This window comes from Dunckerocampus dactyliophorus, chromosome 5 (genome assembly GCF_027744805.1).
Source record: "Dunckerocampus dactyliophorus isolate RoL2022-P2 chromosome 5, RoL_Ddac_1.1, whole genome shotgun sequence".
Lineage (NCBI taxonomy): Eukaryota > Metazoa > Chordata > Actinopteri > Syngnathiformes > Syngnathidae > Dunckerocampus > Dunckerocampus dactyliophorus.
In genome coordinates, this window is record NC_072823.1 from 25,503,068 (window position 1) to 25,516,345 (window position 13,278).

Below are 13,278 nucleotides of genomic sequence, written 5' to 3' on the forward strand. Positions count from 1 at the left end.
TGTACATTGTACATCAAGACACGGGACCATCATGGGCACAAATGAAGGTTGTTAGTGGCACGTGCAGTCCAATAACCATCAGATGGCATCTGCGAGAGAAGGCTTTTAAGAATGAAAACTGCTTCATTTTTTTTTTTTTTTTTTGCATGAGAGCAACAAACATAGGTCATTGAAATGTGGAAGAAATGTAACCTGGACAGTCCTGAGTGCTCCCAGCGTTACTGGCATGATAAGGAGATCCCACCTGAAATGTTTTCCACACAACACAGTAAAGGGGGTGCCATCATGATCTGGGGTGCTTTTTCTTCCAGTGGAACGCTGGAGCTTCAGTTTGTGCAAGGGTGTCAAACAGAAGCTGGCTATGTGGAGATGTTGCAGGGGGCATCATGACCGAAGGCCCTTGTCTGTGTGGTAATGAATGGGGTTTTCAACAGGACATTGCAGTTCACAATGACCGCCGGACAAAGGACTTTTCCCAGAGGAAAATCATCACTCTTTTGGACCATCCTGCATGTTTCGCTGATCTAAATCCAATTGAAAACATTTGTGGATGAATGGCAAGGGAAGTTTACAAAAATAGACATCAGTTCCAGACAGTGAACTCCGTGAAGCCATCTTCACCACCTGGAAACACTGGCATCAAGCATGACCAAACCAATTTTTAAGGTGATTAACATAATGATGCAGCTCCTCATGACGGAGTCCTTTTTTAGAACATTTTATTTCTATTTGGGGGGGGTGGGGAGGGGGGGGTTCAGTTGTTTTTTGTTGTTTTTTTTTTAACTTATGGTTGTAAATTTTTGATCAGCCGATGAAAAGTCTTCAGTTTAATTAAATTTCAGTTTAATGGTTGTTTGCAAAAAAATTGCTCACTCAAACACTTTTTGTCTCACTCCCATGTCTTCTTTTTGCATTTTGCTTAGAACCTTCTAAGCTCCAACGGTGCAAAATGTAAATGTTAACATTTTTCAACTGGTCTTTAAATTTTTATCAATTTTTATCTGTATAAAATATGAAATGATGATAATGATAACTAATAACACAAAGAAAATGTTTGGACACCCCTGTCCTGATTGCATGTATTTCCTCAAAATCTAATAAATCAATTACTTGGGTAGTTTTTGTTTTGTTGATTTCTAGTCCTAGTAATCAAATGAAGAGTCGTGTAATAGCTCGCCTTTTGGTGTTTTCTCTGCAAGTCTGTTTCCATAAACACTTTATGTATAAATCTTTCAACACATTAAAAAAGGCTACTTTGTTTTTCATTGGCGTCTGAAATAGACATTTTTCTGAATGAAACTCGGGTTTACGTTGCGTTCGATGAGTAGTAATCGGTGCTCTGTTGGTCGGTCTGAGTGCGGCTAGCAGCTAGCTAGCTACGCAGTAGCAATTCGGATTCGGGCAGCTAGTTTAAACAGTGGACCAATGCCTTAACAACCGATTTTCCTTGGCTTCCCCCAAAATACGAACGCTGTCCTTTAGTACGAGTGGACGCCGTTCTTCACCAAACAACTGAATCGCCGATCTTAGATTTACATTTTTATGTCCGTTTCGGCCAAAGCTAGCCAAGTGGCTAACGATCGCAGCCCCCAATATGAAGAAAGGTAGGCCTCTAATTTAAACATCATCTTCATCAAGACTGCTCTCATCGCACCGTGCACTTTTAACGCTGCGCCTCAATCTTTGAACTCTAAAATTCGTGTTTCAATTGAAAACGTTTGAGTAAAACGCTAAGAAGTAAAGTAATGTAGCTGCTTGAAAGCCAGTGGGATTTTTTTTCCTTCGAGCTGGTTTCAATCGACGAATATTTATTGTTGTTTCTTATGGCAGATAATGTGATGTTTACATTGAAATCATACGTTTGCTTATTGTGTCAATATGTAAATGTGACATTTGTGTGTTTTTTTTGCTTGACCTGTGATGAAGTGCATGACTATTGGGTGGAAAGAGAAGAATCACATCAAATTAATCAGCAACGCTCTGCATTAAATGTATATAACATATGAATTAGCAATCACTCTTAATTAGTCATGAAAAGTACACTACAGTCAGTCCAAAAATAGTACTATTAATAACTAGGAATGTTTACATTTCGCTCTTTTCCAAAGCATTAAAGTTGACCTGACGGCATACCTTTTCTTGCTTATATATTTCTATCCATTGATTTTGATGAAGAGGAGGTGGCCTCGTTCCTTTGTCATGTGTCGTGCATGTAGAGACTCCAATCAGGAATGTTCTCTGACAATCAAAGATCACAAATATGTCCACGACTGCCTATTTTGATTCGTTTGGTGAAATCCAGCTTCTTTGCCATTTTATGTGTCCATCAATGAGCATTTTATTTCTCTAGCGCCATTTGAAGACAAAAGTTCTGTCGTCAAAGCATGTGGAGAAGGCTGTCACAAGACAGAAAATCAAGTGAAGACCACATGAGCAAGAACTTTGGTGACGGAGGCGAGGAAATATCCCTCCGGTCCTTGAAGTACCCATGCAGCACAAAAGAAATAGCAACATTTCCCTCATGGAACCCTTCCCACTCCTTGCTGTTTTGACAGTATGGTGGCCTGAGGAGCGCTTCGGGATAGTTACAAATTTAAAAAGGAAGTAGCTTGGTGATTTTTGGTTCTGGCACGTAGCAGTTGTCATTAAAGGTCATCTTTTAATTTAAAATAGGAGGTCCCCCAATAGTGTATTGGGAGTGTGTTGTACCTTTTTAAAAGCGGCTCAATGTGTGTGTGCGTGTGTTTGTGTGTCTAGCAGAAACTGGGTCTGATCAGGACGCTGCAGAGCTTCCAGTCGTGTAACAGCACCCTGTACTCCCCTCGACTCCTCCAGCCTAGACACGGTCGACTACTCCTAGCCCGATCATGGCCTCTTGTCCGAGGAACTCAGTGCGCATCCTGTCCAGGCGGGAGCGTGGCTGGCAGACGTGCGGCTCACAGCGCCTCCTCCAGCTGCTGGTGGAAGAGAAGGTGCGCTCGATGAAGTGGCAGAGTCAGGTGAGGATGCCGTCGTCTACTTCTTCTTTTGGCCTCCTACTGTGCTGAGCAACTTCCTATTTGTGCACAGAAAGTGGAGCTACCCGACAGCCCGAGATCCACCTTCTTGTTGGCCTTCAGTCCTGACCGGTGAGGACAACACACATTTTTTTCTTAAAGGAAAACTGTACTTTTTTGGAATTTTGCTCATCATCCCCAATCCTTATGTGAGACATGAACACGTCTTTCTCTTTTCTGTGCGTTTTAAAGATATGAAAACAGATAAAAGGCAACAGCTCAGTAGTGCACGTAATGGGATACACCTATGCCGTCTACAAAGGCCGCTATTAAAACACCTCCAACAACGTTTTATGGCTTTATAGGCTTTACAGGTACATGCTGTGACCATGTAGTAACAGGTACATTCATGATAACATATAATACTTACAGTAGTTTACACATGCTTACACATGCTTGCCAGTAGTTTCAGCCATTCTAAGCATTACCAGAACTTCCTTGCTTGGCACATTGATTTCACATCGCAACGTAGTAGAAACGAACGCCTTCACATAGCGCTAACTTTTCCAAACTCAGAAATAAAAACACAGCAGCAGTGGCGCCATCTGGAATGTGTAGCCTTACCTTTTGGTACTGTCTGAGGCGTTGTGATCGTGACGCTGACGCTCTATGCGCTAGCCGGCTAGTAGCTAGCCGGTGTGTTCTGGCTAATTCCAGTAATGTAATCCAATCAGCGTAATAATGATAATAATGATGTTGCTGTAGCTTGGTTAATGTGCGCGTCACATTATATGTAAATGGAGAGTTGTTGGCGCTTTTTGATGACTTTTCAGACGACTTTATAGGGAAAATAAGTATGTCCCATATGTGCAGTCATGAGCTGTCTCTTTTTATCTGTTTTTATATCTTTCAAAAGCACAGAAAAGAGAGAGACATGTGTTCATGTCTCACATAAGGATTGTGGATGATGGGCAAAATTCCCCCAAAAAGTGCAGTTTTCTTTTAAGACAGTTGCAAATGTAGAAAATGGGATATGTTGATGGTATGTGTTTGTTGCTCCTGAAGGACCCTCATGGCCTCCACACACGTCAACCACAACATTTACATCACGGAAGTCAAGACTGGAAAGTGCCTCCATTCTCTGGTGGGCCACCGTAGAACCCCCTGGTGTGTGACCTTTCATCCCACCATTCCTGGCCTGGTGGCCTCCGGGTGCCTTGATGGTGAAGTTCGCATCTGGGACTTGCATGTGAGTAGCCGAGGTGGAGATTCAATCCGCGTATGTCGCCTGCCATTTATGAAAAATAGATCATGGCACACTTATCTTATGCTTAGCGTAGCTTAACCTATGTTAGAACGAAGCCTTTTCGTGTGCTAGATGTTGATGTGCACAACAAGAGTGTGTGTGTGTGTGTGTGTGGGTTTGCGCACGCAGGGCGGTAGCGAGAGCTGGTACACTGACAGCAATGTGGCCATTGCCTCTCTGGCCTTCCACCCGACCGCACAGCTCCTCCTCATCGCCACCAACAACGAGCTGCACTTCTGGGATTGGAGCCGACCAGAACCGTTTGCCGCCGTCAAGACGGGCAGCGATGCCGAGCGAGTGAGGTGGGTGTGACCGACTGAGGAGCCGTGATTAGCGCCCCCTTGTGGATGTGATTTTTTGACACGCGCAGTACGGGGCTAGGACATCATGCATGGTTACAGAATGTGCATGGAAACACATGAGTAAAGTTTAGAAAATATGTGTTTGTGTGTATGTGTGCACGAATCAGGTTGGTGAGGTTTGACCCGCTAGGTCACAACCTGTTGACGGCCATTGTCAATCCGTCCAATCAGCAGGTAAGCCCCTCTTGGTGGTGTTATTTGACTGGTAGGGTGGGGCGTGGTCCCTGTGGTGTCTCCAAGTTGTGGTGTTTTTCAGAATGAGGATGAAGCTGATGTTCCCATGGATAGTGTGGAGATGCCCCACTTTCGCCAGCGTTCCTTCTTGCCTCAGCCCGTTCGCCGCACTCCCATCCTCCACAACTTCCTGCACATACTCTCTTCCCGCTCCTCGGGAACGCAGGGCCCGGGGGAGTCGCCCCGCCCTCCCAACGACAATGTGGCTCATACAGGGGAGTCTCCTGGCACCCCCCTTGCCCCGTTTCCCAACACGGAGCGTGGGCCTTCCTTCCTCGGCTGCACCCGCTTCCTGGGCATGGTGTGCATGTGCAGTCAGTGCTCGACCAATCCTGGCCCCTTGCTGGCGGGTACTGCTTCTACCGGGGCGCCGTTGTCCGACCCTGCCCAGCCCCCCACCTCATCATCCTTCTCGTCAGCCCGCACAGAGCCCAGGCAGCCATCAGAACGCCCCTCAGCCTTTACCTCGGTCTACTACAGTGCCGCCACTTCTCTCAATGCTCCGCCTCCTGGTGGCATGGAGCCGAACTCCACCCCCAGACCAGGACCAGACTGGACTCATGATTTGCTCAGCATGAGGGACGGAGGAGTTGGCCCAGGGATGCTGCCCCCCAGAACCTCCTCCTCTTCCTCGGTCAGCCTCCTGTCGGTTCTGCGTCGGCAGGATGGCTCCTCCCACTCCCCAGTGTACACCTCCGCTAGTGATGGGCGGGGCTTCCCCCAACAGGGAGAGGCCGGGTCTCGAGACGGAGCCAACACCAGCAGCGGTCACCACCCCTTCTGGGATGGTGCCCGCAGCAACCCTGCCTCCTTTCGTAACGTCTTGCGGTGCAACCTGAGCCGCTACTTTCTGGAGTTTGATCGCATGCAGGACCTGGAGCCACCATTGGGGGGTGTTGGCAGAATGGGGGAGGGAAACCAGGAGCAGAGCCAGGAGTTGTTGAACAACAATGTAGACTCGGACCGTGCTGGACCCTCGTCATCCCCCACTATCATCCATTACCAGCCTCCCCTCCCTCCTCCTCCCTCTACACCCCACCCCACCATGGAGAACAATGCCACTTCCCCCAGCTCCCACGGCCACCTGAACCGCTGCCGGGCGTGTCACAACCTGCTGACCTTTAATCACGACTCCCAGCGCTGGGAGCGCACCAACCAGACTTCCTCCACCTCCTCCTCCAACATCCAGCCCTCCTCCTCCTCTCCCTCTTCGTCCTCTCCAGCCTGGCAAGAAGATGCCGGAAGGAGTGCGATGGATGGGCAAATGCAGGCCATAAGGGGACCTCTGGAGAGTGAACAGCGCCCTCTACCTGCTGGTGGAGGGGTATCAGCAGTGGCCTTCCCCCTGGTTTCGTCGTCCGGCCAACCTGCAGAGCAGACCGTGGGTCTGATGTACAACCAAGACACGGCCCAGTGGGAGAGGGTGTACCGACAGGCTTCTCCGGCTCGACCCCCTGATGCCCCGGAGGCCTTAAACCATGAAATGCCTGTGGACCCCCCCGACGAAGACTCCCTCCGGAGGTACCCTTTCTTTTTCAACCTATTTAGGTGTTTTTAGCCGCATATGAACACAACCACTTTCCTGTCTGTCACTCAGGAGACTTTTAGAATCTTCCCTTATGTCTCGCTATGATATGACCGGATCTAGAGACCACCCAATCTACCCCGACCCAGCCAGGTATGCTAACACACATGCTAATAGATCTTTCCTGATTTAGCCAGTTATAACTAGTTATAACTAACAGTTAGAACTAACTTACATACAAGCACACATGTTGAAGCAAAGTTGTCGTCTGTGCTATACAGGCTCTCCCCTGCAGCGTACTATGCCCAGAGAATGATCCAGTATTTGTCCAGGCGGGATAGCATTCGTCAGCGTTCTCCTCGCTACCAACAGAACCGCCAGCGGGCCATGTCTTCATCTTCTGATGGACCGTCCAGTAATGCGTCCAACTCTATAGACAACACTGACGTGGACTTTGATGAGCTGGAGTGAGTCCTGTCTTGTTGCTAGCTGTGGTGTGTGTGTGTGTGTGTGTGTGTGTGTGTGTGTGTGTGTGTGTGTATGTGTGTGTGCGCACGTGAGAGAGAGACCTTGTGTTAATTTGAATGCTCTCGTGTTTCAGCGATAATGGTGTACGAGCGCGGCACAGTACTCCCCGAAATGCCAGAATGTCAGCGCCATCGTTGGGTCGCTTTGTTCCAAGGTGAGTTTGTGCTGAGCACAGGTCTCACCTTCATGCAGTTCTGTACATTACAGTACTTACAGTACATGTCAATACAATATGTACACTGCCTACTTAATTACTGACGGTGTGGATTTTGACAGTGAAGTGCTGTCCTAAATCCATTACTGTCATTGCGCATTTGCTGGAAATGACAATTGCAGTTCATCCGCTTCCTCTTCTTCTTCTCCTTTTTAATTGCTACCACTCAAGTTAGTCTGTCTCCTTCCATAGCAAAGATGGCAATGATTGAGGGTGGTTTAGGGTCAAATGCACTTATGCGCTAAAATGCTAACTAAGTATAAATGTGGCAGTGCTTGAAACACAGCCCAAGTCTCACCAAGTCTTCATCAGCAGTTCTTGTCCTCCTCCAGGCGTTTCCATCTTCCCGAGTACCTGCCCTATGCCGGAATCTTCAATGAGAGAGGCCAGCCGGGCCTGGCCACACACACGTCTGTCAACAGGGTGTTGGCTGGTAAACTAACTCTCTGCCGTTCAGTTCAAAATGATGATCACATGACCTGTTTGCTGTCATGATTCTGTTTGGTCTCAGGTGCGTCTATTGGTGATGGGCAGTCTGCGGTGGCCAGCAACATCGCCAACACCACCTACCGCCTGCAGTGGTGGGACTTCACCAAGTTTGACCTGCCGGAGATCAGCAACGGTATTGAACCTGACATTCGTTCATGAGCCTTATTGCCAATGGCAACAAAAATGCAGCATTTGTTGAGAAGTACACTGGATTGTTGAGCTATACTGTGTGATATATGAGTCGTTTTGTTTATTTGCAGCTTCCGTCAACGTTCTGGTGCCAAACTGTAAGATCTACAACGACGCTAGCTGTGACATCTCTGCCGATGGCCAGCTGCTGGCCGTTTTCATCCCCAGCAGTCAGCGGGGTTTTCCCGACGAGGGCATCCTGGCCATCTACTCTCTGGCCCCCCACAACCTCGGGGAGATGCTCTACACCAAAAGATTTGGTAGCCATTACACTTTGAACGTGCATCCTCTTTATCTTCAACGTCAGCGCTAACTCAGACGGCCATGTTTGCTCCTCCCTTTTCCCCAGGTCCTAATGCTATTTCAGTTAGCTTGTCACCGCTGGGCTGCTATGTGATGGTAGGCCTAGCCTCTCGCAGGATCCTGCTGCATCCCACCACCGACCACATGGTGGCGCAAGTCTTCCGTCTGCAGCAGCCGCATGGAGGAGAGACGTCCATCAGGGTGAGTGTGAGAGACAACCATGATTTTACAAAAAGGCAGTCATGATGTTTGTGTTCTCCATCGCCACGGAAACACTTCCTGTTGGGATGCGCCGGCGCCACTGTTAATGCGGCTACTGGTGCTGCCTTTCAGATGGTCTTCAACGTGGTTTACCCCATGGCTCCAGACCAGCGGCGCCATGTCAGCATCAATTCCGCTCGCTGGCTTCCTGATCCTGGGATGGGTCTGGCGTACGGAACCAACAAAGGGGACCTGGTCATCTGCCGCCCTGTGTAAGTCAATCTACGTCATGAGGGACTTCCTATTCTCAGGGTCACAAGTCTATCCCCGTCATCAAAAGCAAGTTGTGTTGTTCTTTGTCAATGACATTGGCTGTACAGTTAAAGATTTGATGGCCACAGTTTGACCCTGAAACAGATGAATACACTTAACAAGATTTCTTAAGGAACATTTGTTTGAAAGGAGGACAACTTTTAACTTTAAAAAAACATTTTTTTAAAAGGTGCCTAATAAAGTTGCCACCTAGTGGTTATATTTCCACATCAGATGTGATTGATGTAATTATCTTAATGGTCAACAGGAAGTCTGGTGCTGGTTGAAAACATATTCAATTAACAAGGTTCAAATAAACCTTCTTCCTGTGTGAATGTGTGCGCGTGTGTGTGTTCAGATTTTACCGCAGTGATGGCGAGAGTCCTGCTGAGTCCAGCACAGAACCTTTGTTCTCTGTCAACAATGGTGGCAGCAGCCGGACCCGCGGTTCTGAACGACCCGGGTGAGTAGTACTTAAAAACACCAGCACGCTTCTGTCATATAGAGGATCTTTGACTCACGGTTTTGCTGTAGCTTCTTAAAAACAGGAGTATGCTCCTGTTATGTAAAGGATCTTTGACAAGCGTTTCTGCAGTAGGTTTCAAAAAACAGCAGTACATTTCTAAACACAGTACGCTCCTGTCATATAGAACATCTTTTTTTTTGTTTGTTTGTAATGTAATTATTATTAAGCACCAACAATGTATGTGCTTCCATGCAGTCATACAAACATCAACAATCAAGGGTAGACATATTTCGGAACAGTGCTCAGATATTCTGTTCTTTTTTGTATTACAACACATAGGCAAGATGCCTGCCATATCCTCCCCCCACCCACGAACAAAAGGGACAGCCCCCAGTAAAAGACAAACAGAAGGGAAACTCAAATAAATTGAAAAAGGACAAAAAACAACAACAAAAAAATGAATGAATCCATACAAACTATAACAATGTTAGTATAAAATATCCATGATATCTGTACCATGAAGCTGCACACTCCTCATTGAGTTACATGAATCGAATTCACACAATAATATGTGCCGCCCAATCCTGTCAAGTGGGGATAATTTTGAGTTTACACAAGTATGTCAGTACTGGATTCCAGACAAAGAAGAATTTGTCCCAAGACCCCCTGAGTAAATTTTTTTTTTTTTCTAGCTGGATAATTTGCATTAGGTCACTCATCCACGGAGACACTTTTGGTGGCTTCTTTGATTTGCAATGGAGTAGTATTCCATGCGCGAGTAGTGTTGTAAAAGCGATTGTTTTTGTGACTTCTTCTAATTGTGGGATAATTCTCGTCGACCACTGCAGCAGTGGGTTGAAAGCTAGCATGCAGGGCTTCTGACAGAGTTTTGAAGATCATGGACCAGTAGGAGGTCAGAGATGGACAGGACCAGAACATATGAGTTAAATTTGCAGGGGCAGTCTGGCATCCATTGCAGTTTTCATTTATATTTGTGCAAAACCTTAAATTGTATTATACTTAATCTTGCACAGGAAGTGCTATCATTTACCTTTTGCAGTGCGCTATTCCAGACATCTTTCGCCAAGGTAACTCCCAGCTCATTTTCCCAGTCTGCACTAATCTTTTGAACAGTTACATCCTCAAGAGGCTATACAGTACACTCCTTAACTCTTGAAATCAATTTTTTAGGGTTTAGAGGACTTTCCAACAGCTTGTCTACCGCAGACAGAGGCGGGACATATGGAAAATTTGGGTCACTACACTGAAGGAAGTGGCGAATCTAGGAATACCGAAATAGGCTGGATCTAGGGAGGTTGAATTTAATTCATAAGTCTTCGAATGTAAAACATGTTTAGGCAGCAGGTGTTTAAAAACAACAGAGCACTCCGGTCATATAGAAGATCAGCATTTCTGCAGTAGCTGGTTAAGTGTGTTCCTCATTCCTGTTTAGGCCCAGTCGAACAGGATGGAGATTGGACCGGGACATGGGGTTGATGAACGCCATAGGTCTTCAGCCCAGAAACCCCGCTCCTTCTGTGACATCTCAAGGAACGCAGACGCCTGTGGTCCAGCTGCAGAATGCTGAGACTCAAACGGAGATTGCGGAACCTGGACCCTCGCAGCTACAACCTGGTATCAGAATGTCTTTACAACCCATGTTTGCACCACTTTGACCTTTTCACTGACCTCCTCTCCATTTTGTCCTTTTGAACAGCGCCACCTTCGCTCAGTGGTCAAGCGGCGGACTGCCAAATTGAGTCTCAGAGCATCCAAGGTGCGGATGGCGGTCATGTTGAAGCCTCAACAGAAGTTCCAACAAGCACAGGTACGCCGTCAGGAGGGAAGTGTCACATTTTCATATTAGCGACTGGAACTTGTCTGTTACGTGTTGTCACGTGTCCAGGCGAGCTTCCAGAGGGGGGAAGTTCAAGTGAGGATGCCCTGGCTCGAATCCGCCGGCTGATCGCAGAAGGTGGCATGACGGCGGTGGTGCAGCGGGAGCAGAGCACCACCATGGCGTCTATGGGTGGTTTCGGGAACAACATCATCGTCAGTCATCGAATCCACCGTGGATCGCAGACCAGCACAAGGACCTCCAGGCCTGCCTCCAACCCCAGTTCCTCCTCCTTAGGGTCAGTCCTTGTCAACCACCCGCAGACTGAGCCCCCGGCCGCAGCCCTCCTGTGGGGCCCCCAGCCGCCCTCTGGCCTGGTCCTCCCCGACGATGCGGATGACGTTTTTGAAGGAGGAAGAGCGGATGATGACTCTCTACCAGGCCCCTCCTCATCCTCCCCACTCATGTCTTCCCCCTCCCATCACAGCAGTGGCGCCGGCCCCAACAGTTACCATGGTGGCCCCTACAGTAGGTAGTTGTCCCGTTGGACGAGAAGAGATGTGAGTGAAAGGTGCTGCTCGGACTTCAGTGGTGTCGGCGTTGCACTGAAGCGCCAACATTCCTCGCCGCAAAAGGGCTCCCGCTCGAACGAGTGCCGACTCGGACCCAGACTCCTATAATAAAGTGCCATGTCGCCAGCCATTTGGTGTCATGTGACCTCGCTGCCGTGTGACGTGAATCAGCACTTGTGTGTGCGTGCGTGCATTTTTGTACCATGTGATCTTTGATACATGCGGGAGGAGGCGGGAATCCGCCGCTGTCAATCGTGACGACTGAAGCTCCTCTAATGCTGCAGTTCATCAAACTGAACCCCCCTCCCCTGCATCCTGTGCGTGTGTGTGTGTGTGCGTGTGTGTGCGCGCGTGCTTGTGGCAGCTGCTTGTTGACTTAATTTATTTGAGCAAATGAAGACAAAAATAGAAGCAGACCACGTGATCGCTTTATTACTAATCTTTATTTGTAGTAGTCGCTCCGTGGTTGCCGCCAATCATGTGGAAACATTCCTGGTGCTGGGAATGTTGTGATTCGTTACATCGTCACCATTTAAGCAGTTCATCACCAGTTAGTAGAGTGATGTGAGAGTAAGCCCTGCCCCCTCTCTTCCCATGACTGGACTCCTTCAAAATAAAACTTGAACTGTTTCCTGTTGACTGCACAGGTGCCGCTTTTACGTTTCCTCTTTTTAAGTCAGAGTGCGTGTTGCCGTGTATGCACACGCGCGCGCGCATGTGTGTGTGTGTGTGTGTGTGTGTGTGTGTGTGTGTGTGTGTGTGTGTGTGTGTGTGTGTGTGTGTAATGGACTTCTAGAAGTGCAGTGACTTGTGATTGTGCAGGTCACAAGTGTCATTTTCATGGCGACCTGGCCAAGCTCCTCCTGGCTTTACTTGATTCGTCAACACTGAACACTCTCCTCACGGCACCGCCACCCGCCATCATTCTTTGCTTTGACTTTTAGATGTGATGTCATTAAAGAACATTGAGACTTGGACTGGGCCTCTGTCATGTTTTGTTTTTTGTCTTATTATTTATACACCAGTTGACAGGTAAGTGTTGATGTGTATTTCTTTTATTTAGAACATGTCTCCTCCTTCATAAACAAACGCTGTGATGTCACATCATGATGGTGAGGAGGAGGAGGAGGAAGGACTAGCACTGCAAGTGAGTCTTGAAGAGGACAAGACCCGTTTGAGATCAGGTTCCTGCTTTTGCACGTAAGTTTAGACTTTTCTCTACAACTCACTTCTCACTTTCACTGATGTAATTTTGACCTTTGAGAGCTCAGCTGTACTATCAAATTGTTGTGAGTGTAGGTGGACATCACTGTCATTATGAGTGACATTTTTACATGTAGTACTTTAATATAGTCATAAATAAAGCATCTAATCATAAATAATGCAAATAACGAGCACGCTGCTGTCTTTAAAAAAAACCCGAGTCAAAGAGTCCTCAAGATGAGGGATTCAACTGGTGAGTCAGGACCCAAAAGTGGCTCGTAGACACATTGCCCAAAATTACAAGTATTGCAAATACATTAATCATAAAAATGAAGACTAAATAAAAATGACAAAATAAAGTACATTGAAATAAATAATAAATTAAGTACAAACGATTTTTTTTTTTTTAGGTAAAATCAATATTTTAGTCATCTTTCTCCTGGGTATATATTATATTATTTTGGTCTTATTTATACATGACAGGACCACTATGCTGTTTTTAAAAATGTATTGCAAACACTCTCGTCAAAGAATCTCTAAA

General features: G+C 47.0%; 1 protein-coding gene across 3 annotated transcripts; it reads left to right on the top strand.

Moving 5' to 3' along the window:
• Nucleotides 1–1,355: 1,355 nt before the first annotated feature.
• ambra1b (autophagy/beclin-1 regulator 1b) lies at nucleotides 1,356–12,504 on the top strand. 3 transcript variants are annotated; one of them, XM_054776436.1, is made up of 19 exons: nucleotides 1,356–1,604; nucleotides 2,758–2,999; nucleotides 3,070–3,128; nucleotides 4,062–4,245; nucleotides 4,432–4,604; nucleotides 4,772–4,838; nucleotides 4,921–6,419; nucleotides 6,496–6,576; nucleotides 6,705–6,890; nucleotides 7,025–7,105; nucleotides 7,498–7,598; nucleotides 7,677–7,787; nucleotides 7,915–8,103; nucleotides 8,193–8,347; nucleotides 8,480–8,619; nucleotides 9,018–9,122; nucleotides 10,579–10,760; nucleotides 10,843–10,953; nucleotides 11,032–12,504. In XM_054776436.1, the coding sequence occupies exons 2-19, from the start codon at nucleotides 2,868–2,870 to the stop codon at nucleotides 11,496–11,498; spliced, it is 4,023 nt and encodes a 1,340-aa protein (XP_054632411.1). In that variant the 5' UTR covers nucleotides 1,356–1,604; nucleotides 2,758–2,867; the 3' UTR covers nucleotides 11,499–12,504. The 3 variants fall into 3 exon arrangements, with proteins under 3 accessions (XP_054632411.1, XP_054632409.1, XP_054632410.1); XM_054776434.1 differs by having other exon boundaries at nucleotides 10,843–12,504; XM_054776435.1 differs by having other exon boundaries at nucleotides 2,761–2,999; nucleotides 10,843–12,504.
• Nucleotides 12,505–13,278: the final 774 nt, after the last annotated feature.

Coding starts and splice junctions, on each gene's coding strand:
- ambra1b (XM_054776434.1), top strand. CDS start 2,868: ATGGCCTCTTGTCCGAGGAACTCAGTGCGCATCCTGTCCAGGCGGGAG. Junction 4,839..4,920: donor TCAATCCGTCCAATCAGCAG/GTAAGCCCCTCT, acceptor GGTGTTTTTCAG/AATGAGGATGAAGCTGATGT. Junction 7,106..7,497: donor TTGGGTCGCTTTGTTCCAAG/GTGAGTTTGTGC, acceptor GTCCTCCTCCAG/GCGTTTCCATCTTCCCGAGT.